The following is a 26,076-nucleotide window of genomic DNA, read 5'->3' on the forward strand; positions in this document are numbered from 1 at the left end:
ATACAAATCATTACAATACAAAGATAAAACTGGAAAGAACAGGTACAACAAACTTGTTCATTAACCGCTTCCCATCCGCCCTATAGCAGAAGTACTGCTACAGGGCGGCACGGTTGTGCAAAATCACGTTTGCGGCCTTGGCTGTCAATCACCGGGTCCTGGCCGGTGTTTACTCGCAGGCGCCCGATGATTGCTGAGAACAAAACAGTTTTCCCCTGTCAGCTCCTGCATACAGTGAAACACAGACACAGCCCAGTATGCAAAGCAGTACACAGTTAACCTTTTGATTGCCCCACATGCAGGGACGGACTGACAACTCATGGGGCCCCCGGGCAATAGGGGGTCATGGGGCCCCTGTGTCCTTGCCCAACTCAAAAAAGCCTATGAAAAGGTACCATGGGCATCTCATGGGGCCCCTTACTGACCCCGGGCCCTCAGTAGGGGATCATGGGGCCCCTGTGTCCTTGCCCAAACTCAAAAAAGCCTATGAAAAAGGTACCAGGGGCATCTCATGGGGCCCCCTACTGACCCCGGGCCCTTGGCCAGTGCCCGAGTTTCCAAATGGTCAGTCCGCCCCTTCCCACGTTAACCCCTTCCTGTCCAGTGTCATTAGTACAGTGTCAGTGCTTTTTATTAGCACTGATCACTGTATTGGTGTCATTGGGGATGTCAGTGACACCAAGTCAGTTCCCACCAGTGTCAAAATGCCCGCCGCAGTCCCACAGTCCTGCTATAAGTCGCTGATCGTCGCCATTACTAGTAAAATAAAACAAAAAATCCCAGTATATATACTGCCATTTGTAAACGCTATAACTTTCACGTAAACCAATTAATTTAGACATGTTGGGAGTTATTTTTAGCAAAGACATGTAGCAGAATCAAATGCCACAGAAAGAAAGCTCTATTTGTGGGAAAAAAGGATGTAAATTTCATGTGGGTGCAGTGTTGCATGACCGTGCAAATGTCAGTTAAAGTAATGCAGCGCCGTAACACAAAAAATGGCCTGGTCAGGAAGGGGGGTAAATCCTCAGGAGGGCAAGTGGTTAAACAAAGCAATCCATTCATTAAAAAAAAATGTAGGCATTTTGAAAGAAAGTTGCATAAGGGAGCCTGCAACACAAGGTATCAGGCAGCTTTCAACGGTCAGTGGAGGGGCTGCAAATACAAACCAGGAACTGCATCCTGCATCACTGATGACAAAATAGTGGGGGATCCGCTGAGCAATGGAGAGAGATAGTGGCATCCTCCTGGCCTTTGGGAACAATTCAAAGTTGCAAGGTGGTAAGGCTGTTGTGGCAATGCATTTTTGGGATTTTTTTTCCCCTTTCTCAATTGTAGCATATAGGTTCATGGGACTGTCTTTATAGAGATTATTACTAACTGGGACATGGAAGCAGTTAGTAGTCATATCAGCCCATGTACTAGGTTTGGGAAAGGGGAGGAATTCCCCAAAACGCTTTGCCACAGCAACCTCAGCACCTCACAACCCACAAGTTTTGCCAGGAGCTAGCCTGCCTCCATTGATCGGCAGGTGCAGCACCATTGTGTCAGTTATGTTTGAAGGTACAGTTCCCGACTTGAATTTGCAACCTCACTGCTGGCTGCCTCATGCCATCCCTATGCTACAGGCTCTGATATGCAACTTTCTCCTGAAATGTCTGTGAGCATATTTTAACCTTCTGTTAACAAATGGCTTACTTTGTGAACATGGTAGTTGCACCCTTTTTTTTATTTTATCCTTGTACAGTTTTTAGACTTCTCAGTATGGTCATTAGTTGGCTGCACAATCTGTATGCTCTTGCCCCTGGTTTGGATAATAATTTTGGCTCGTCAATACCCTCCTAGCAGCAAGTACTGAAGCACAAGACATATTTATTTTAAAGGTATACAATACAGCTGTTGTGTCTATGAACCCATCAGCAGAGCTGGATTGTCCACATGGCAATCTAGGCACATGCCTAGGATCCAGTGAATGCCCAAAGGCCTTTGCTACATCCTTTATGCTCCTGCAGTAAAACCAGGGGATAGTTTGTTGGCCAAATTTGTGTACCTGGCAGTCATTTTACAAGTGAGGATGCACTTGTTGGTAGTTGGAATGTGATGTGCAGTCCATGGCAGCAAAGAAAATATAAAGTGGCCTGCTTGTCTGTGTCTACTGTAATGTGTATCAATGTCAATTGAAGAGATGATGGGTTAAAGGGATGGGGGGGGGGGGGGGGGTTCGGCCTTTCTTAGTGCTTTGCTCTGCTTTTAATAAGTCTCTGCCCATCAGATAGGCAAAATCTGGTTCAGCCATCAGACTAGTATGTCCAGCTACTATCTGATGTCGACAGCCAACTTCCCTGTGCAGAATCTAATTCTGACTATTAATTTACTTAAAGACACTCCCTGGAATAGCTAAGGAATCTTCAAAATCCAGTAAGCACTACATACCTAGCAAAGTAAATATTTCAAAGTCATAAATATAGCTTACCTCTTTGCTTTCTTCAAGGTCAGACTCGCTGCTAAATTCCTCTGTGTTCAGATTTTCAAAGTCTGATTCCCCTACAGCTATTGGTACAGTCACTGTGAGGCTTGGGTTATGTATGAATGACATGTAGTCACTTTCAATGTCCATATTATATTTTTCCACGCTGCTACCAATACCACTGGTGGCCGTTGTGCCATTCCCATCCTTCAGGTAGTCAAAATCTTTGCCAATTTCTACCGTTGTGTGGTTGGATATACAGCTGTCTTTCTGGTTCTGCATGTCTTCTAGAGGTTTATTTTCCTCCAGTTCTTTTTTCTTCTTCACAAATGCGTTCTGGAAGAACTCCCGCATTGTCCTTTTCACATACGCAATCCCATTGTGCATTCTGGCCATGGCAATTTGTAGATTATTCATTTCATTATCATCGTCTGTTGCAGCAAGATTGTCTGAGCTAAATGAGCTCAGCAGCAAAGCTAAGAACAGGTTTAACACCTAAGAATGCAATTAAAAGACAAGAGAAGATATGAGTCTACTAGAACATAATTGTACGCAAACATGAAACGGTCAGTCCACCCAAAACTGATAGATTAGCTTTTGGTACCTGCTCAAGAGTTAAACAACCTGACAGTTCCTTATCCCTCTTGGGATCTCTCTTTGTTAGAATTCTGCATGCCTGCAATGGCCATGCTCTGCAGAATGCAACAGGAGGAGATGGAACACACAAAGGTGGGTGGGAGCACCCAAAACTCCCAAGTGGAGAGTAGGTATAAGCATGGGTTCAGCTCTGGATTTGGTCCAAACCCATGTTCAACTGAATATGGAAGGCAGTTGTCAGTGTCAGGCCATGTGCTGCAAGCAGGCCATGTGCGTGCCCCACCACCTTGGGTACACAACAGGCAGGGAATGTTTGTGACATATTTAACCTAATATGACCACGTGGCCATATTAGATCAATTTCATTAAAGAGGAATATGAACAGGAATTATGGCAGAGAGAACTACAATAGTTGTTGGTATATTGTTCAAAACATATAAAAAGCCAGGGCTGCCTCAGCCCACCAGGCTCTACCTATAACTAAAATATAACTTTAGGTGGGCTAATCCTTTGAATACTCCTTTTAGGGCACACTGAGCACATTTGATTGTAAAATCAAATAGTCATCAGTGATTCTGATGACTGTTGTAAATTATTTCACAACTTTGAGCTGGATAAAACACTAAACGTTATCTTTATAGCACGGTCAGGCTTTAGCATACACAATCATGCACTTCTAAATCCAGCAGGAACTCCTGACCCTTTTCTTATTACAGAACAGTGGCAATTGTCCGAAACATGCCAACCCTGTGATAAATAGCCTAAGCCACATATTTTTTCTGCTTAGGACCTTTTCACTGTCAAATGTTTGTGCACTAAAAAACATTTTCATGGCTGCTTCAGGGCTGGGGGTTGCTTGGCTTTTTTTCAGAAGTTTTAGCTTGAAATTGCATTGAATGGTTAAAGTGGTCCTAAAGGCTGAAGGTTTTTTACCTTCATGCATGCTATGTGCAGCAGCCCCCCAAGCCCACCCTTTAACTTAAGCTCCATTATGATCCAGCTATGTGCACAAGAGCCTCGGTTCTCCAAAGACTGTCCCTTGAGAGAGAAATGGGTTGGGGCCGAGCCATGTGTCTGTGTGTGTGAATGGGCATGCAGAGCAGTAGCTTGGAAGCAAGCCTGCTTGGGTGCCCCCATAGCAAGCTCTTTGTTCTGGGGAATGTGGCAGGAGGGAGTGGATAGGAGCACCGGGGGACTGGGGAAGAGGAGGATTGGGGCTGCTCTTTGCAAAATCATTACACAGAGCAGGAAAGTATGACATGTTTGTTAAAACCACTTTAAAAAATACATTGTATGCTCAGAAATGTTTTAATTTTAAATCTTACTGAAAAAATAGTAGAAGACCTGCATAGATTACAGTCCTATTTGCACTTCTTTTTTATTGGTAGCTGTGATTTTTTGCAACAATTCTGTAAATCTGTCCCTGGAAATGCCCTTTATTTTCAGATTTAAACAAATGGGCCACAAAAATGTACTTCACATCATCTAATAAAGCTGAATCAAAACAGTTAACGTGCAGTTGAAATACACATGTGTAAACTGTTTTACCTCTGAAAATATTTGTGATTTTGTTTAGCCAATTTTGTGATACACAGTACTTCACATGAGGAACCAAGATTTTTAGTTTTGTAAATATTTCAACAAAGAATATATATCACAAAGTAGGATCTGTTTTCTATATACAAGACACTTACCACTAAATTTCCAATCACCATCACCATCATGAACACCGTTAGGCACATAGATTGTCCAGCCACCTCCATACAGTCCCACATAGTCTCTATCCACTCTCCACACAGTACTCGGAAGACAATCAGGAAGGAATGGAAGAAGTCGTTCATGTGCCAGCGTGGAAGTGTACATGTGTCAGGCGCTATTTTACAGACGCATTCCTTGTAGCTTTTACCAAAGAGCTGCATGCCAACCACGGCAAAAATAAACACAATGATGGCCAACACCAAAGTCAGGTTTCCCAGAGCTCCCACAGAGTTACCAATGATCTTGATAAGCATGTTGAGAGTAGGCCATGATTTTGCCAACTTGAAGACTCGAAGCTAAAAAACAGAGATAAGCAAATATTTTAATTTAGCTCCCAACTGTCCCTTTTTGAAACCCAATCCTTCTATTCACATTCCCTCCATAAACATGCTTCACCTGCCCATGGTGCATGGTATTTTAATCAACAACTAAAAGAGGCACACGCAAAGTCAATTACTTCATGTCCTTCTTCTCAGTGAGAAAAGGCAAATAAAGCACCATCACAATCACATCTTTGTGTGAAATTACAGTGCATTCGAAGCTCAGAAGTGGTTTGGATGCCAATTGGGTAACATATGTCATGCACATGTTTCTATATCCTCTTCTCATGAACATTATATTAGGCTGTCAAGGAGCGTAATCATGCTGTATATGGCCACCCTAAGGCCCCTTTCACACAGGTGTTCCATTCGTCCGATTTTCATCCATTAATCATCTTTTCATCTTTCATCATTTCATCTATTAATGGATGAAAAATTGACAGCAATGCATTCCTATGAGCAAACAGATGTAAACAGTTTTTCGCACACTTCTGTTCAGGTCCATTTTTGTAAATGGAACAAGTCTACATTTCGGTTCTGTTTAAATAACAGAAACAGACAAAAAAATAGATGTAAATGGAACAGAACTAAACAGATGATAGAAGTTAACTGATGTAAATGAAATCCATTTTGCTTAGCAAAAACGGGACTGAACGGATGACGCCCATGTGAAAGGGTCTTAGACACAATGTAGAAATCTCTAAGAATTAGTTACTATTTAACAAAAATGCTATCACTCTCTGAAACGGATGCTTCCCCAAGTGCTTACATTTTTCCTGCAATCTAGTAATTAGGCAGATGGAGAGAAGCATTGTGGTTTCTTTGTTAAGAGTTTATTAGCAGAAACATTTAATTGATTATGACATAATCTTACGCACTACACATTTAGTAAATATTGCTGGATGTGTTTTTGTAGTTTTAGAATATTTTATGTTGCTGGAATGACAAAGGTCAGTTTCCAGGGTACAGTAAATAATAATAATTGCTCTTAGATATTTAATTTATTCTCCATTTTATTCACGAGAAAAGGGCTAGGGCACTCAACTGCAAAATGATGTTACAAAGCATATCATGTATTAACGAAGAGCATTTCTTTCAATTTAAGATAATCTGGCTGACAGCCACAAAGATGGACTGAGAGGGCTATAAGCAGTGTGCCTGTATGACATCCTTTTGGGGTCTTCACAGATGAGCAGGGGTGGATAAATCAATACAGAATTTAAAAGATAAGTGTAACCTAGGAGCACACTAGCTATTTTAGTAAACAGCTACATACACATAAGGGAGCTGTTTTGTCTGCCAAAGGATTTGTATTTCTGTTCATCCAGTTTACAGATTTATACAATTGGGCCACACCAAACAGACTTGTCTGGCACAGCATGAGACCTGAATTTTCTCTGTTGCAGTTCACTAACACTTACAGGCCTCCTCCCCACCCCAGTCCTGTGACTGGACAGTGAAAGGAGAAGCAGTGGACTAAGGAGCTCATCCTTCTGTCACTCTGTGTGCTCCTCCTATTAGCATGTTTCTTGCACTGCAGCATGACTGATTGGCTATTTGTGCTTCTTCTCCCTTCCCCTCTCTTGTGTTTTTATATCTGCGTGAATTTCAGCTTTAATAAGCCAAAAGTCACTTCAATGGGCAAAAAGCACAGAACCATAAGGTGTGTGAGGTACCTTCTTTGACCATCAGAGTAGTGGATCTTGGGATATACAGTATATAGACATCACTTTAAACTGTAAGAATATACGGGCAGCACAGTGGCTAAGTGGTTAGCACATTCGCCTGGCAGTACTAGGGTCGTTGGTTCAAATCCCAACCACGGCACCACCTGCTTGGAGTTTGCATGTTCTCCCTGTGCCTGCGTAGGTTTCCTCCAGGTTCTCCGGTTTCCTCCCATACTCCAAAGACATGCTGGAAGATTAATTGGATCCTGTCTAAATTGGCCCTAGTATGTGTATGTATGAATGTAGGTTAGGGACCTTAGATTGTACACTCCTTCAGGGTTAGGGACTGATGTGAATGTACAATATATGTGTAAATTGATGGCGCTATATAAGTACCTGAAATAAATAAATAAATTAAAACAATCATGTTTCAATATACAGACAAGCTCTCAGCAGCTGAGAGTATATTTCTAATTGCCAATGGTGCCAGGATCACTGTTAGAACTGTAAAGTGTGTATTTAATAACTTATATTTTGAAATTTCTGTAGATGGGCTTCGAGTAGAACTATCTTTAAAGTGACTCAGTAGCCACCTAACTAAAATTTTTATAAACCTATATGGGATGCAATACCTATTCCAAAACAATGGAGGTGAGAGGGGAAAAAGAGAGGTTCAGGAGCTCACAGAAGAACAAAGAACCAAAAAATAGATTACAGGGTCATTAAAGCATAACTAGCAGCAAAACATTATTTTTTCATTTTGGATTGAGTAAGGGAGGGTACAAACCCTGTCAGTTTATTTCCATCTGGGTCCCATAGGGAGATTTCCCATCATATCCTGTCCCATAACGAAAAAAAGGAAACAAGTGGAAATCCCTTCAAGGTGAGGGAATCCCCGGGTGTCACAAAGGTCACCAAAACCAGTGTCTATTAGAAGATTTTCCCTCTATTACTATTCGGGTTACAACCAAAAATTTTGGATTTTCTTTTACATTCCCTTTCAATGAAAATGGTAACAGGGCAAATAGAGAGGGCTAATCTCCCTACTGGGGGCACAGACAACAATAAAAACTGACAGATGTTCTAATAACTCGCCACTCTATGCAAAACTGAAAAAAAAAAGTTTTGCCATTAGTTCCACATTGGGTAGGTGGTGTGTATGGATTATTTTTGATAACAAGGATATTGTTTAGTGACTTCTTTTGCCTGATGACAAGGAATAATCACACTTGATATGCATCATAAAGGCAATGACAGCACTGCTAATAGCATTACTGTCACTTAAAATGGTAGGAAATACCACTTGCTGACTTGTACTTAAAGGTAGGCTTATAATAAAGTAGGTACAAGGAATATCTCCTAAACAGGCACCGTTTATAGATATTCACTATTTCTGCAACCAATGACATCACCTGCGCATGTGCACTGTGCTCTGAAGGGTCGGCAGAGCATTGTGCCGCGATCATGGCTTCCGTGTCCATGCGAGGGTGTGACATCATCGCGGCTCGGCCATGCAAACGGCCAGAGCCTGTGAACACAGAAGGAAGACTGGATGAAGTTGGAAGCCCTGTCAGTGGTGAGCGCCACTGGAGGGCTTTGTTTTAAGATAAGTCCCTTATATTGTGATAGTATGCAATACATACTAGCAAATTATGACATTAACTTACAGGGGGAAAGGTTTTTTTTTTCTACTCATTTACTACCGCTTTAATAGAAGTCATGGGTTCTCTTTATCAGGTATAGAAATAAAGCTATATTTTTCAGGATAAGAAGGAACCAGAGCCTACTTATGTAATGAACAAATAAGGCAGACACCCATGCACATTATTAATTGCAAATTATATAAAAATTAATAAGAAAAAGGTTTTGTAACTATCGCACACTGAATAGATTATTTCTCAAAATGTTATCCAAAATACGACTATAGGTCCTTTTTAATTCCCTCATACAGAATAAAAACTGATGAAACTTTTTTTTCTCTTACCCATAAAGTGCACCCAAATCATTTTATCACTGAAATGTTTCATTGTGTTCTCATTACACTTCATTAAAAATGTTTACATGATGATTGCTATACTCACCAATCTAAAGGACCTCAATACAGACAATCCTTCCACATTGGAGAGACCAAGTTCCATCAAGCTCAGACTGACAATGATACTGTCAAATATATTCCATCCCACTTGGAAATAGTAATAAGGGTCTAAAGCAATGAGTTTGAAGACCATCTCTGCAGTGAAAATACCAGTGAATACCTAAGGAAAAGACAAAGCCACAAAAGATGTCATTAATATGAAATTACCAATGGTTCACAAAAGCCATCAGGTATACTTGGCCATTCAGAAGATGACAACTATGGTCATTCAGAAGATGACAACACCAGAAATTGTAAGGATTTACTGCATGCTGTGTCCATGAGTCAGCTATAATAGGGAAATGCCATGTTTGATTATACTAATAATTCCAACATTGACATCACAGAATCACATCCTAGATTCCTAAATTATCCCCAAAAAGATACGTAAACAATCACAAAATGCATAAAAGGGTTCACAAACGCTTGTTTTTAAGGGAAAAAAACAAATGTGAGCTGCTGTAGGTAGCAGCTTAATTCCCATTAAACACACAAAACCAGTCATTTGGGTCTTTCCAGAGGTACCGTGTGGAGTGACAATCTGTTTAATGATTTATCCCCCCTCCAAAGAACATAAAAGAGAGAATAAACAATGCAATTGACAACCTCAGCCAAAGTGTGGCTGCTAATTAGATGGCACACAAAGTGCACTGCAGTCTATTAATTTTTCATGGCTTTGGTAGAAAGGGATAACAACATAGTGCAAAATCTGTGCTGGCAGAGGAGGAATTGAAAAATTTGTAGTGGATTAGGGCTAATCCGGGGAAGTTATGACATTTATCTGGGTCAGATTCAAAACTACTTAAAGACTTTCTTTAGTGTTTATAGTATTAGCAATGAGACCCAAGGGTTTAAAGAACAACTCTGGCTTAATTGAAAAGTAGGATTTTATTGTTTTGTTGAAATCAAATATGACCAATGTAAGGAAAAAATACACCTTAAAGCGATTCTAAAGGTTAATTTTTTTTACAAACATGTCTTTACTTACCTGCTATGTGCTGTCCTTTGCAAAACCAGTGGTTTTGCAAAGGACAGCCTGGATCTTCCTCTTCTCAGGTGCCCTGCAGGCTCTCCTGTCCTCTCCATCCTGTTGGGTGCCCCACGGCAAGCAGCTTGCTATGGGGGCACCTGCTGCTCTGTGTGCCCATTCACATATGGACCCGTAGCTTGGCCCCACTCCCTCTCTCTCCTCATTGGCAAACTGGCTGTGATTAACAGCAGCAGGAACCATTAGCTCCCGCTTGCTGTCTCAGCCAATGGGAAGGCAGAGACCCGGGGAAAGCCAAGGCTGTTATTCACATCGCTGGATCACGATTTGGCTCAGGTAAGTATTGGAGAGGCTGGGGGGGAGCTGCTGCACACAGAAGTTTTTTTTACCTTCATGTCTAGAATGCATGACGGTAAAACACCTTCATCCTTTACAACCACTTTAAAATGTAAAAATTAATAGAGTAAAAAATACCAGCCATACGCTTGTACTAAAACTGAAGAGTGCAAAATCTTGTGCAGCTCTGCATAGAAACTAGTCAGCTTCTAGGTTTTTTTTTTGTCAAAGCTTAATTGAAAGGATAAGATCACTTATGGGAAAATCTTACATGTTCCACCCGTTTTTAAGGGTGGAACATGTAACAGGTTCCCACTGCTGCAGTGTCTCCCCAATCCGCTGCCTGTAGTGACAGTGAGCTGGGGATCTTCTTTCCGATCTCGCTGCCATAATTTGGAAAAAAAAAAACCCAGCTGGCCTGGGCTCCACCCATCCGCATCATTCATTCACAGAGATCTGTAAATGGGAGAACTACAAGTACCAACAGCCTTTGCGATTGAACGCTCGAGGTAGTTCAGTGATGCTTCCTGTCATTGTGTAATTACCTGTCCGTACAAGGTATGAGTCAGCTTACACTGACAGGCTGCAAGAGCCCTACATTGCACCCGTGAACTGCTGATCTCACATGCAATGTTTTGCAGGCTTCTAATAAAAAAACATATTAAATGCACATTTTTTTACCTGCAAATGTGCATTTATTATTGTTTTTAAAGGATACCTTATATTTGAAGTTAGAAGGTGACTGGCTACCATGTATAGCTACACCAGTTCTGAACTCTCCTATTTTAATAAATCAACCCCATAATATTATTAAAGTTAAACCTTCAATTTCCATTTAGTGTTGCTGTGATTGTTTAAACTTGGCAACATCGCGGACATTCTTGTATACTCAAAATAACTCACTTTCCCGGCAGTTTTTCTCTTATTATAACTTTGAGACTAGTCAAGAGATTATAGAAGGCATACCCCCCCCCCCCCTTTCTTCAATAGTAGCAATTTAGTGCACTGACCTGTCTCAGTACCTGCAAAGCAGAAGTAGCTAAGGGTCTAATAAGATTCTCTGCAATGTACTGTGTATGTAACAGACTTAAGGACAGCAGCTTTTGTCCATAAAAGTGTTCCCTTTAAAACCCAACTATAGATAAAACATTTGGATAGAGTGGAAAAGGTTTTAATTCTACCAAATGTTTGGTTCTGTATTGTTCCCTTTAATAAAGTAAAAAAATAATATACGGAACAGGACCTGACACCCTCGGATATTTTGTGTTCCTCCCTTACATTATATCATGTTGATTGACAGCAAAGATTATATGAAGTATAACAAGTAAATATTCTGTTGCATCATAGCATTAGATCATCATACTGTAAGGAGCAGTAATAGCCACATAAGTTCAAAGCTATGTTATATAGACAACAGATATCCTGAGATAACATAAAATATATGCCTAAGGGCCTGTGTCAGCAGGCTTTGGGCTTGTGCCCACGGCATTCATTAAAGTAAAGAAAGTAGGGAAATACTGTGATCTGTGTGAGACATAATACAGTTAGGCTAGTTTCATATATGTGCAGGTGGTGCGGCTGCGGATCCGCGCGAAAATCCGTGCACCCGCACAGAGGAATGCGGACCCGCAAGCGGGTGCCATTAGTTCTAATGGCACACCGCCCCCACTGGAAAACGCAACTGTACTGGGAACCGAGGTTCCCGTGTGGGCTGCATTTTCAGAAGAAGATGAATGGGCTCTCGTGCCTGTGCAAAACGCGGCCCGCATGGCCGCATATATGTGAACCAGGGGTAAATATCTATATGTGTTACCAGGGTTTTTTTTCACAAAAAATAGGTGTAGGAACTATCCCCCTTCTGAGTCACTTCTTGCCCCCACCCCCTACTCACCTCCCAGTACCACTCCTTTTAGAGAATTCAGAGCCAAGTATCATTTTGTGGTGCTAAATAATTTGTATGGCAGTTGTTAACAAGAAAAGCAGAAAAATAGATCCCCACAGCCAGCAACAATAGACCCCCCAGCAGCAATCTATTCCTCCAGCAACAATAAACCCCCAAAACAAAATACCACCCAAGCAACAATAGACCTCCAGCAGCTACAACAGATCTCCCAGCAGCCAGCATCAATAGACTCTCCGGCAGCCAGCAACAAACCACTCCGTCAGCAATAGATTCTCCACCAGCAACAATAGACCACCACACATAAATAGACCCCCTTCAGTGATAATAGATCCCCCAGCAGCCATCAACAATAGATCCTCGTACATACCCCAGAACCCCTTGCCATTACATACATTCAGTGCTTTAGGTGCCGGAACTGCAATCCCTTGCCTTCCCACTAAAAAAAAAAGCCCCGTGTGTTACTCTTACACATTACTTTGCACACATGCACGGAGTATGAAAAATATATCTCATGCTAGCTTAACTGGTTAATCTGCTGATACATAGCTTTTGGGCTGAAATACTGCTTGGTGCATTATTTGCATGCAATTTATATTCTTCACCTGTGTTTGCGGGTATTTTCTTCAAAATAAATAACTGGCATCTCTACTTTGATTATACTGTGCAGATGAAAAGCTTGCCAATCTAGCTCTTCATCTTGTAGGAAACCCCCAGAGAAGGTCCCAGTATGACAGGTATTCAAATGATTGACCATTATTGAGCACTGACTCACCTGCACTAGGGACAGAATTGCAAATCAAAAGAAATACACTCTAAAAGAAACCTGTCAAACTAGCATACTACAATTGCTGACCCGTCTTTAAAGGGACACTGTCACCTTGTCCATGCAGAGAAATGTCCCAATGTCTCTTATACCCACCTTGCCTGTGCTCCATTGCCCCTTCTTCCTCCTCAGCGATTGGTGAGAATACCCGGCACTTCTGTGTATGGGGGGAGCATGTCACCTGCCCACCTGAGCCAGAACATAAATATAGCAGCCAAATTTTTTGGCCCAAGTACTGTCACATGAGCAAGGGAGTGATGTCCCCGCTCCCCCAGGTCCCTGCTAATGACAAGTTTAGTGCCATCTGCAGTGCAGCAAGGAGCTGGAGGGAGTGCAGAGTAGGTGGGAAAATGCGGATCAAAGGATACCCTTTTCAGAGAATATGTCACTTTGCTTTGCATGTATACAAATTGTAGGGTTGTTGACCTTATTTTTGCTTCCTTGCTAAGCAATCTATACATTGTGAGACTCCACTGGGCACATGCTTGTTTCTGGTCACTGAAACAACTCTCACCTTCTCTGCAGGTTCCTATTAAAGTTCAACAAAACTTGTATGGGACCTCCTAGTTTGGGAGCTGAGGTTCAAAGGTTTCCCCAACAAAGTTCCTAAGAGGTATAAGGAGCTGTTGGTTGATCTACCATTTATGCACCCACCAGAAACAAAATATATACTGTAACTGTTGGGTAAGCTGAAACCTTGCTTGTTATCCCAAAGGGCTATAGTGGATGATTCTTCAAGTGTGCTTAAAATGATACGAAAGGCATTTAAGTAAAATGAGATGCTGATAGCAAGACTTATATTCTCTTGCTGTTTATATTTTTCAAGTTTCCTTCTCTGTGCATGCTCTGCATACTATCTCTTGGTTGCGCTGCCTGGGTTCAGATCTGTGGGTGCCTGCCAGGATCTGTGATGTCCTGCCGGAGTCTCCACTTTGTACATGCTCCCGTTCTAACCTACAAGCTTACAGGCAGCCATTCCCGGTGCCACAAAACCAGCCAGCATGAGGGACACAGAGCCACAGCCAAAGCTTGGGAGATACTGTCAGTCACTGCCGTGGAAGACAAGGAGAGGCTTTACTTCTGTGTCACTTGTGCGACTTTGTGTGCTGCACTGGGAGCAGCTGTATGTAAACTTGTAGTTCAAATTGGGAGCTTGCATGAAGTGGAGATTCTTTCAGGACTTTATATGTCCCAACAGGCACAGGGGTACCCACATATCTGAAGTCAGGCAAGCACATTGGAAAAGTAGTGTGCATTAGGAGCAAGCATAGAAGGAAAAAAAAACAGCAATATTTATATTAATATAAATTTATTATCTATATATTACAGGTCCTTATACAGTGCCGTCAATTTACTCAGCGCTTTAAATGTGTATATATTGTACATTCACATCAGTCCATAACCCTGAAGGAGCGTACAATCTAAGGTCCCTAACTCACATTCATACATACACTTACTAGGGCCAATTTAGACAGGATCCAATTAACCTACCAGCATGTCTTTGGCATGTGGGAGGAGGCTTGAGTACCCGGAGGAAACCCACGCAGGTACACGGAGAACATGCAAACTCCAGGCACAGGGTGCCATGGCTGGGATTAAAACCAATGACCCTAGAACTGCCAGATGGAAGTGCTAACCATTTAGAGTCTTTTTACATAAGATTAAACACATTCATAAACACTGAATTTGGCATATATTGGTGTGTATTTATGTGTATTTATAAAAGCTAGAAAGTAGCAATTCACCCAGTGAACGTGCATGTAAATTTGTGTGACCAGGGCAAAAACAAATATTTATAGACTATTTCCTGTGCTTGTCGAATGTCTTTCATTGATTTACCATGGAAAACACCACATTTGGCCACTAGATGGTGCTTAATATCATAAGCATTTTCTGAGATTGCTCTTATTGGAATTTATATTTCATTTCCTAGTGCATGTCAGAAGATGAAAGCTAAACCGTTGCCTGTTTCAGTAGGCTGGTGAAATCCCCCACCAGTGAAATCCCAGAGCCAGGTAAGGCAGCACATAAATGACTCAATTTTCTTTCCTTCCACCAAAGATGTATGGAAAGAAAAATGCTTGATTACCCCATCAACACAGTCAGAGTTAGAAGTGGTGGTGGGATACCTCCCATAGCACTATTGTGTTCTGCCAGTGGGAAGGAGCAGGGAGCCTTCTTGGCCAGCAGAACACAATGACTACTGCTAACGGCTATAGCCACAGGCAGTAATCGTGTGCCAAAAAACAGGCTGGTTGTACCCAAGTTGATTGATGGATCAACTTGGGTACAATCAGCCTACCCATAGATGGATTGAATTTCAGCCAGTCCCTTCTGAATCAGACAAATTTCGATCCCTTTATGGTCAGCTTAAGGGGGACCCACCACTGAAGAATGTGGCAAGCATGGGAACTCCATGATTAATTCAGTCAATTGTCCAGAGATATTGAAGAGAATAGTGTGATGGACTGCAGAGAACATGTAACACCTTTTTCTAAATGCGTCATATAATTCTTCAGTGCCAGTCCATAAGAACACAGCAGTATTTCTGCAAGGCAGCTGTGATATCTGCTACATAAGCAGTCTTTGTTTTGTCACATTACATAGTAAAGGTGACCCTTGTCATGAAGACACAGCCAGTAAAGTCAGCGGTTCTCTCCACAATAGCCTGAACTAAGAAGAATAGGCTACTCTTATCTTTAAAACATTAACCTATTAGAAAAAAGGAAAATGGATGTTAGAACCTATAGGCAGGGATACATTTATATTGCCATACACCCCCTCCCCACCCCGTTCTATTTTTATTGCATTTCTTTGCTGTAAGCAAGCATTTAACTGCATGAAATCGATTCATTCAAGTTTTTTTGTAGTGATTAGCTGTGATTGGCCATGGCTAATCACATGACACAAACGGGCGGCTGTGATTGGCCCAGCCTGTGCATGTGATCACTGTGCTCATTCACAACTAGACACACTTGTATACAATGGATGGCATGAAAGGAAGCCATCCATTGTTTGCAATTGTCATGTGACCTGCTGTGATTGGTCAACAGGGCCGGTAAACACATCTCTGTCATCGGCGGTGTCCAAGGTACACAGCCGGTGACAGATCTCACCAAAGTGTGGCCCTGCGGGTACGCGCAAGGTGTGATCCGGGAAGGATGTCATATGATGCCCTCCTGGATCAACGAGAGACCCACCCAGCAGTCATTTTACTATAGGCCGGGCAGGAAGTGGTTAAAGAGAAAGGTTTTCGGGGATCATCTTAAGGTGGATAGATTAGCAGATAACTGGACAGATTGGGGTAGGGAGTTCCATAGGATAGCAGAAGTCCTGGAGGCGAGCATGGGAGGAGGTGACACGGGAACTAGAGAGCAGGAGGTCTGGGGAGGATCGAAGAGAGCGGTTTGGTAGATATTTTGAGCCCAGGTTGCTTATGTAGCTGGGGGCAGAGTTGTGGATGGTTTTGTAAGTTGTTGTTAGTATTTTGAATTTTATTCATTGGGCGAGTGGAAGCCAGTGGAGGGATTGGCAGATGGTATTCATGATGCACTGGAGGGGGGATAGCCAATGAGGAGGGAGCTGCAGTAGTCGAGGTGAGAGATAACCAGGGAATGAATTAGGAGCTTTGTGGTATCATTGGTTAAAAAGAGGCGTATCCTGGAGATTTGGCGGAGGTTGAGGCGGCATGATTTGGACAGGGATTGGATGTGGGCCTGAAAGGATATTTCAGAATCCAGGGCTACCCCTAGCGCCCTGGTATGCGGAGATGGGTTGATAGTGGTTCTATTAATTCTGACCGAGAAATCAGGGGAAAAGGTACGTGGGGGAGGACATATTATGAAGTCAGTTTTGGATAGATTGAGTTTTAGGAAGTGGTGTGACATCCAGTCTGATATGTCTGTTAGTAAATCGGTGATACATGAGGAAATTGAAGGGATGAGCTGAGGAGTAGAGAGATAGATTTGTGTGTCATTAGCAATCAGCCTGCCCATAGATGGGTTAAATCCCGGCCGGTCCCTGCTGAACTGGCCAAGATTCAAACCATCTAAGGCATGCTTAAGGCTGATCCATACACGAGCGGGTTGAATGAAAGAAAATGATTAGATTCCCCCATCCACACACTCAATGTGAATGGGGGATTCCTCTAGTTGAACTACTGTATTTTGAATACATGAGAATACATTTATCATCACCACTTGCTATAGTCAGCTGCACTGATAAAGATAAACTCTCCAGCTGGCTTGTCATACACAAGTTGATCAATAGGGTACAGCCAGCCTACCCACACATGGATCGAAATTCATCTGGTCCCTGCTGAACTAGACAAATTTTGATGCATGTATGGCAGGCGTAATACAAGTAGTTGATTATATTATAATAATTACTAATAATTATTATCCAAATCATCAGGTGAGAACAGAGGGGAAAAAAGTCAACAAAAAATAATTTGGAGCCACCACATCTAATGATTAATAAGCTGCAAAAAATGACATTTTTGGTTTGAGGTTTAATAAGGTTTTTGAAGCTGAAGATTAGTCTTTTTTTTTATTTTGCCTCTGCCTGTTACTTCTACCTTTACAGGCACTCAAAAGCGCTGACTATGACTGCCCTTTTGATATCCCCTCCATTGATAGATGTCGAACTATTGGCCCCCCACAATGGAAATGGAGGAAGACATTTCATTCCTCTACTCAGCCTCCATTCATAGAGTGCTTTTCATTGTGGGAACTGATAGTGTGGCCTCTATGAATGGAGCAGGTGGGCAGAAAGGGAGGGCATAGTCGTCCCTTTTGAACAGTGCATGTAACAGGTGAAGCCACCAGTAGTATGTGATCTTCTGGTGCAAAGGGGGCACTTGTCATTCATGTAAATATGGTCCCTGGTGCTGATTAGCCACTAGCCTACAGGGCACTTATACCCCCTTCCTGCCCAGGCCAATTTCCAGCTTTCAGCGCTGTCACACTTTGAATGACAATTGCGCGGTCATGCAACACTGTACCCATATGAAATTTTTATTATTTTTTTGAGACAGATAGAGCTTTCTTTTAGTGGTATTTAATCACCTCTGGGATTTTTATTTTTTCTTAAACAAACCAAAAACCACAGAAAAGTTTGAAAAAAAAATTATTTTTTTTTTTAGTTTTTGTTATACAATTTTGTAAATAAGCGATTTTTCTCCTTCACTGATGTGCGCTAATGAAGCTGCAGTGATGGGCACTGATAGGCTGCACTGATGGACACTGATAGGTGGCACTGATGAGGAGGCATTGGTAGGTTACACTGATGGGCACTGAAAGGCAGCACTGATACATGACACTGATATATGGCACTGATAGGCAGCACTGATAGGCGGCACTGACTGGCACTGTTAGGCGGCACTGACTGGCACTGATAGGCGGCACTGACTGGCACTGATGCACACTGATAGGCGACACTGACTGGCACTGATAGGTGGCACTGATTAGCAGCACTGATAGGTGGCACTGATTGGCATTGATAGGTGGCACTGACTGGCACTGATGGGTGACATTGAATGGCAGCTCAGATGGGCACTGATATGTGGCATTGATGTGTACTGGTATGCACTGATATGTGGCACTGATGGGAACTGGCACGTGGCACTGATGGGCACTGGCACGTGGCACTGATGGGCACGGACAGGTGGCACTTCTGGGGCCACACTGATCATCAGGGCACACTGATCATCAGTGCCCTGATGATCAGTGTACATGTCCCCTCCGCGGAAAGCCAATTACCGGCTCTCCTCTCCTCTCGAGCTGTCAGCGTGACAGCTCGAGAGGAGAGAAATGCCGATAACCGGCATTTCCGTGTTTACATGTGATCAGCTGTGATTGGACACAGCTGATCACATGACCGAGCCGACATCTTCAGCTCTTTCCGTGATCCGCTGTGTCAGAGGGACACAGCACACCAGCGATCGCCGTGCTGCGCGCTCCCTGAGCCGCGCATGCGCAGTGAGAATGGTAGGACGTCACATGACATCCTATCAGAATGAGAGAACCACCTTGCGCCCGTCATTGTACTATAGGGCGCGTGGAAGGTGGTTAAAAAAAAACAAAAATCTAAATTTCAATTTTAATCTCTTGCTACTAAGAAATGTAACCACTTCCTGGCAGTCACCTTACTAGGCTAGAGCTACATGGGAGATTTTTAGTAGCTCCATCCTGCTACTGAATGGGCTGGGAGTGTAGCAAATGATTGCTAAAGAAATAGAACACAGGGCTCCCTATGGAGCATACTAGCAAAGTAGTAAAATCTGGAAGTCATCAGTCGCACATAAGTAGAGCATTGTGCGATCATGCGATATTGATTGCTACCACAAGTTACTTGAGCATTTTATAAAGGTTGGTAGAGCATTGTGTGATCATGCGATATTGATTGCTATCACAAGTTACTTGAGCATTTAAAAAAGGTTGGTAGAGCATTGTGCGATCATGCAATATTGATTGCTACTACAAAGTTACTTGAGCAGTTTAAAAAGGTTGGTGAAAGATATATAAACAATAACTCCAACACCACCTCAGTGTTCCATAACCAAGAAGCCTTTTTGTTCACGTTTAAATTGCCCTTAGAGCTCCATAAGTACACCCAAAGCTAACATTCAAAACTGGAGGCTGCCATTGAAACCATACATATGATGCTATTCATGAAACGGCATAGGTGTGCGTTGCTCAAGGTAATGGTAGTTTGCAGCTGAAATTGACAGCCTTACTTGGGAACAAAAATATATAAATTTTAGATGACAATTCTACATTACATTATTCAACCATCAAATGACCGTTTTTAACCAATGCAGACATACACATGTATGCTTGTAATATATGAGCATGAATTTACCATAAATCGTTTTTCACTGACAGAGTACAACTGGCTAACAACCAAAATTTTCCAAACCATCCAAAAAGAAAGAAGTTTTGCATCATCTTTTATTTTGGGTTCTGAGAAGATGGACATATCATATGTCATAGTAATTTCCATTAGCAGCCGTCGGCCACACTCATTGCTTTAGGAATATATGCCATGACTATTAGGTCTTGTCCACACGGGGTATAGCAATGCATACTGTATTTCATGCATCCCTGTGCAGGCAGTCCCATTTATGTCAATTGGAACACAGCGGCTGCAAAGACACAGCCGCTGCTCCAAAAAACATAACATCTGTGTGGGTGCAGGTGAACGGCCCCAAACACAGACAGTGTGAGTTTGGGGACACGCATCCACAACCACATGGATGTCATACTCATACTGGGAGCAGCTGTGTCCATTCAACAGCTGCATCCTAATTGACATCAATGGGACTGCCTGCATATAGATGCATGGACCACCTGTACATTTACATGTGTGTAAACATGGCCCTCACATGGGGTACATATTGATAAGCCTCCTGTGAACAAGGACTCAATTAACAAAATATCAAATTAACAATTAAAACACATATTTCAGTTGGTTACTGCAGATTACCTATCCCACAATGGTCTCTATCCTAATTTATGGGTAGTCCAGCATGCTTAGTTCAAGAAAAGTTGTATGTACAAAAAAAATAAATGAATGAAAAAAAAAGCTGGAAAAACACCCATATTGACCAAGTCTGACCTGCCCTGTCTAGGCATGTCAGAATAATGCAGTGTGTTATGATCTTTCACAGATTCTCCATTTCAATGCAAATGAGACCTTTGTTAGAAGTGCTGCAAGTGAAAGCATTCAATAAACACAAGCTTGGACTGCTTCCATTGTGTCACCTCAGCAGGATGCATTCTGCATAGTCAGAACATTTGCTGAGTTCACAAAACACTGAGCCTACCATGACTGCAGCACTTGCAGCTTGTTACACCAATATGTCAATAAATATTGGTTTTCTTCTTCACCCGAGGATTGTATCATGCAATGCAATTACCCAATGAAAAAAACAAAACAAAACACCAGCAATGAACGTATATAGTTACTTATTCACGAACAGATCTATAGTCAGATAAACCATATGCTAGAAACACCAAACACCAAGCATAATCTAAATAAGACAACTCCAAATTCTGCAACTACAGTAGAAATTATGTTTTCAGTACTAATCAGAAACTTTTACATGGCTCAGTGCCCCTCAGCTGGTGTTTAGGTTGGAGGCAGTAATGTTTTTGGGGCTCTCCAAGCTGTCTTTGACCTAAAGCTGACCAGACACCATCAGATTTCTGAACAAATATTCATATGAATATTCATACAAAAATTCTCAGTACATTTCAATAGCTTAATGAATGTTCAAAATTACTTCAAAATTTATTTTGCTTTTAATATCTGATTTTGGAAAAAACATAATTTTCTGAACAAAAAACACTTGCACTGTTACACATTTGTTCAGTCCAGAAAAACTTTTCATCCTGCTCCTTCAAATTTTCTCGTCACTGCAGTTGAAAATGAATGACCATTTGACACTGCTAATGATTAGAAAATTGAACAAATGTTCTTAAGACAAAACATTTTAAACAAAGTTCTACACATGTATTGCCAGTTTATGTGTTTCCCTTCACTGTTAGCAAGGTAGCAAGAAAGAGATTTAAAGCGGTTGTAAAATAACATTTTTTATTTTTCTAAAATAAAAAGATGTTATACTTATGACATGGTCAGGGGTCAGGCTCAGAGACCAGTAGCTATAGCAATAGAATGGCTCCCACCAACCAGCTGGATAATTACAGTAGCAGGTCGTCCTGGCAGATGACATAGGCTCCCCCAAGGTGCGGAGTCTAAGCACTAACCAGTGTTCACCAGAGTTCCTGATGGTGGAGATGGGTTTTACAGTGTTTTAGTAATATTTCCCTGTCCTCAGGAGGTGAGCCAGCTGGAGTCCAGTAGCAGATATACCAGGTAGAGATAAAGCAAACGTGTAGTCAAGAAACAAGCCAAAGGTCAGTAATGAGTGGAAGCAGTTATACGGACAACAAAAGGAGTGGAAAGAGCAAAATAATCTGGCAAACCGAATTTAGCAGATGGAAAGAGTACCTTCAAATTTTTAGTTGACATCCAAACTTTGTCACTAACATTAAAAGTAGAAAGTGATCTGTCATGTTTTTCGGCACCCTTTTTATAACATACCTGAGCCTCCCTCAAAGTCTCAATAATTTTTCTGCTGAATCTCCTGCAATGTGTTTACTCTGTTGGTAACAGCAGGAATTGGAGTTGAGATAGGGAGATCAGGAATAAAAACTGGATGATACCGATATTTAAGAAAAAGGGCTTTTGGAGGTGGTGCTATGTGTTGAATTGATATAAACAAGCTCTGCCGTAGGAAGTTAGTCCACCCACTCATCCTGAAGATAACTAACAAAACATTGAAGGAAGGGTTTTAGAAGGTGGAGCTATGTGTAGAATTGTTATAAGCAAACTCTGGCGTAGGAAAATAGTTCACCCACTCATCCTGAAGATAACTAACAAAACATTGCAGGTACTGCTCTAAAGTTTGCTCCTCTCGGTCTGACCATCAGACTGAGGATGAAAAGCAGAAGATGGATCAATTGTTACACCTAAAGCTGAGCAAAAGCTTTTCTTAAATTTCAAAGTAAACTGTGCTCCTCTGTCAAACACCAAATCATCAGGCATTCCATGTAGTCTAATGACTTCAGGAACCATCAACTCTGCAGTTTGTTTGTTCAGCAGAGGGTACCCCTTAACAGGTATAATGTGAGCCATCTTAGTGAGGCGGTAGACGACTACCAAGATGGCAGTCATCTCTTACGAGGGAGGAAGAAAAACCAGGAAGACCATAGAAATTGACCACCCTTGTCTTGATTGAACAGGGAGTGGTTGGAGTATCCCCCAAGAGAGAAGATCAGGGTGTCTTACTGCATGCACAGGTTAAACATGAGATTACATAGTTCTTAACATGTTTCTTGTAACCAGGCAACCAAAAAAACCCATAAAAGTTCTTCTGTCTTAGAAACTCCAATATGTTCAGCAAGTTTAGAGTCATGAACCAGCCTGAGGGCTTCTACGTGAACCGTTTCGGGTAAATAGAGGCAATGTGCAATGTAAGTCCAAAAGCCATTCCTATACTTTGGGTTACTGTCCTTAGGAGGATGATTGAGAAGTTGGTCATTATTATACCCCTCTTTGAAGAGACTCAAGAATGTCTTGGAGTTTGTGATCTCTAGGAATTTCTTCTGGGATAGGATTGTACATTCAGAGTTGCCTATCTAAAGAGACTCAACCAACTTCCTCAATAAGGCATTAGCTTTACCATTCCTTGAATCAGGTCAATATTAGATGATTGACTTTAACCTGGAAAAAAATAGAGACCAACGTGCTTATCTAGAGAACAATCTCTAGGCAGAAGAAATGAATTAAAAAATGTTATGATCAGTGAGAACAGTTACAAGGTGACTAGCCCCTTCCAACAGATGCCTCCATTCAGGAAGCTTCCCTAATTACCAGCAGCTCCTTATTCCCAATGTCACAATTCCTTTCAGACGAAGACATTAAACAAGAAAAATAAGCACAAGGATGAAGCCACATCATTTCTCCTTTTTGGCTGAGAAAGGATAGCTCCCACAGTAGAGTCTGAAGCATCCACATCAACGATATAAGAAAGTTCAGGATCAGGATGTAGCAATATTGGTGTGGAAGAAAAAAAAAAAAAGAGTCTTTAGATTATTACTAAAGGCAATCTGTGACTCAGGTGACCACACAAAGGGCATCTCTTACTTTGTCAGCTGCATAATTGCTGCTATCACCCTAAAGAAGTTTCTTCATTGTATTTCCTTAACATTTCTACTGGCAGGCAAGTCCACCACTGCTTTGATCTTTTCAGGATCCATGCTTACTCCTTCTGTAGAAATAATATATCCCAATAATGAGACCTGGGTTCATTCTAATTCACATTTCTCCAGTTTGATATAAAGTTGGTTCTTCCTTAATCATTCAAAGACGGTGCAACCATGCTTTCGGTGCTCCTCCAGGTTATCAGAAAATATGAGGATATCATCCAGAAATACAATCACAAACTGGTCCAACGGATCTTGAAAAACTTCATTGATAAAGTGTTAAAAAGTTGCAGCAGTGTTGCAAAGGCTAAAAGACTCAAAATACCCATATCTGGTTCCAAAAGCAGTTTTTCATTCATCTTCTTGATGAATATGGACAAGGTTATATGCCCCCCGTAAGTCTAGTTTTGTAAAGACTTTGGCAGAACTGAATCTTTCCAACATTTCATAATCGATGCTTAGATGCAAGGTGGAGTCCTTTTTTCAACAAAGAACAGGCTGCCCCTGCAGGAAACACTGAGTGTCTGATAAAGCCATTTTCCCTTAAATTCTCATTAAGCTATTTCCTGAGCACCTTTAATTCAGGTTCTGACAGATTGAAAAGGCGACCAAAAAGTATTTCTGCCCCTGGAAGCAGTCCAATGGGATATGCATATGGGCAATAAGAAGATAAGTGATCAGCATTCTTTTTTTAGCAGACATCCTAGAGCTCGTGGTATTGTGGAGGCAGGTTGTTGAATGATTGGTTAGTTACCACATCAACTTGTGATTCCCTGATAGGTGGAGAACTTGTATGACAAGGTTCTCTACAATGTTCCTCACAATGAGGGGGCATAAAATTGATGGTCCCTGCTCCACAGTTGATGGAAGGATTATGGGTAGAAAATCAAGGAATACCCAGGATGGCAGGGAACTTTGGTGATGTAGTCAACCTCAAAATGGAGTACCAGAAGAACTGTTTCATGGGTAATAGGCCTGGGCGATAAAGGTGAACTATCAACTGTCTCCATTTCAATAGGGCTGGATTTATTTCTTGTTTGAATATTATTGCTCAGGGAAAACTCTATGTCCATAAAGTTCCCCCAGGCCCCAGAGTCCAGCATAGCAGAGCAAGGAATTTCACAGTCCTCGATGATACGTTTAATAGGGATGACAAAATGAGAAAGTAGATAATTTACTTTATTTTGTTCATAGATCAATGGGGAGTTAGACTAGGTAATGGAGTTTATTTGTTCAGGCTCTATAACATCAATTCCAGCAATTGTACCTTTGACTTTGTTGAGCCAATTAACTGCACAATACCCAGAGTTCCAACAATAGAGACATAAGTTCTCTGAACTGAATTCTGGAACTCCTAATAGCATCAGCCTACATAGGTTCAGGAGTGTTGGAATCCAGGGAAACTTTTGGATCCTTCTGAACGAATTGACTAGCAGAGAAATGCATGCTACTTTTAAACTTTCCCAGCCTTTCCTTCCTCCTTTCTGTAAGCCTCTGATCAATTTGGATACATAATTGGATGAATGCCTCAAGATCATTAGGAGTCTCAACTCTGACGGCTTATTTTTTACCTGAGAGCCCTTGGCGGAACTGACTCTTTTGCGTTTCTGGGTTCTAAGTGGTATCTGAGATCCAACATCAAAATACATGTGTGTACTCAAGAACAATTTTTCAATCAAGGCACCCTTTAAAATTATGGATAATCTCAAGGCACCCTTTAAAATTCTGCACAATCTCAAGGCACCCCATTCTAAAATGTAAGAAACTATTCTACATACATCCAGTACACTCAACGTTAGAGGTGATTTATTCTTATTCTTCTAAAGAAAATACACATTTGCACACTGGTACTGACTAATATTCCAGTGTGTCTCTCTTTTTCTCTCCCTCACTCTGCTATTGCTACTCCATTGTTGACGGAGAGGGGCAGGGGAGGGGCAACCAAGGATGAGATGGATGCACCTGACTTCCTCCTTATCAAATTATTATGTTATTGGTTGTTAGGATAAAGGCAGCTAGAAGGTCATAAAAGTGTGCAATGAAAACCTGTGGCTTTGTGTACTAAAAGGTAGGATTCATCCATCTGCTGGCTGGTATACAATTAATTTTTGGCCATTTTGCCAAGGCACCCCTGAAGAAACTTGAAGGCACACCAGGGTGCCTGGGCACTCTGGTTGAAAAAAGCTGGTCTACCCTGTCAAAAACTATGCTACTTTCCTTCTGCAGAGGATAGGATCATCAAAAACCTGATTCATAGCGGTCACAAAAGTCTCAAAATTATCCAGAGTGGAACTGTCTTGTTTTACAGCTAGGA

General features: G+C 41.7%; 1 protein-coding gene across 4 annotated transcripts in view; it reads right to left on the reverse strand.

Annotated features, from left to right (window-relative positions):
- Positions 1–26,076, reverse strand: part of LOC149470815 (sodium channel protein type 2 subunit alpha-like) — a 214,232-nt gene that overhangs the window by 62,681 nt on the left and 125,475 nt on the right. For all 4 annotated transcript variants that reach the window (XM_089660166.1, XM_089660153.1, XM_089660173.1 and 1 more), the window contains exons 15-17: positions 8,891–9,064; positions 4,759–5,118; positions 2,474–2,962 (exon numbers count right to left, since the gene is read on the reverse strand). In XM_089660166.1, the coding sequence (XP_089516292.1) occupies positions 2,474–2,962; positions 4,759–5,118; positions 8,891–9,064 (1,023 nt within the window). The remainder of the gene's footprint in view (positions 1–2,473; positions 2,963–4,758; positions 5,119–8,890; positions 9,065–26,076) is intronic.

The sequence above is a fragment of the Staurois parvus genome, unplaced genomic scaffold (genome assembly GCF_062004578.1).
Source record: "Staurois parvus isolate SC_StPar_1 unplaced genomic scaffold, SC_StPar_1.0 ptg000031l, whole genome shotgun sequence".
NCBI classification, from domain to species: Eukaryota; Metazoa; Chordata; class Amphibia; order Anura; family Ranidae; genus Staurois; species Staurois parvus.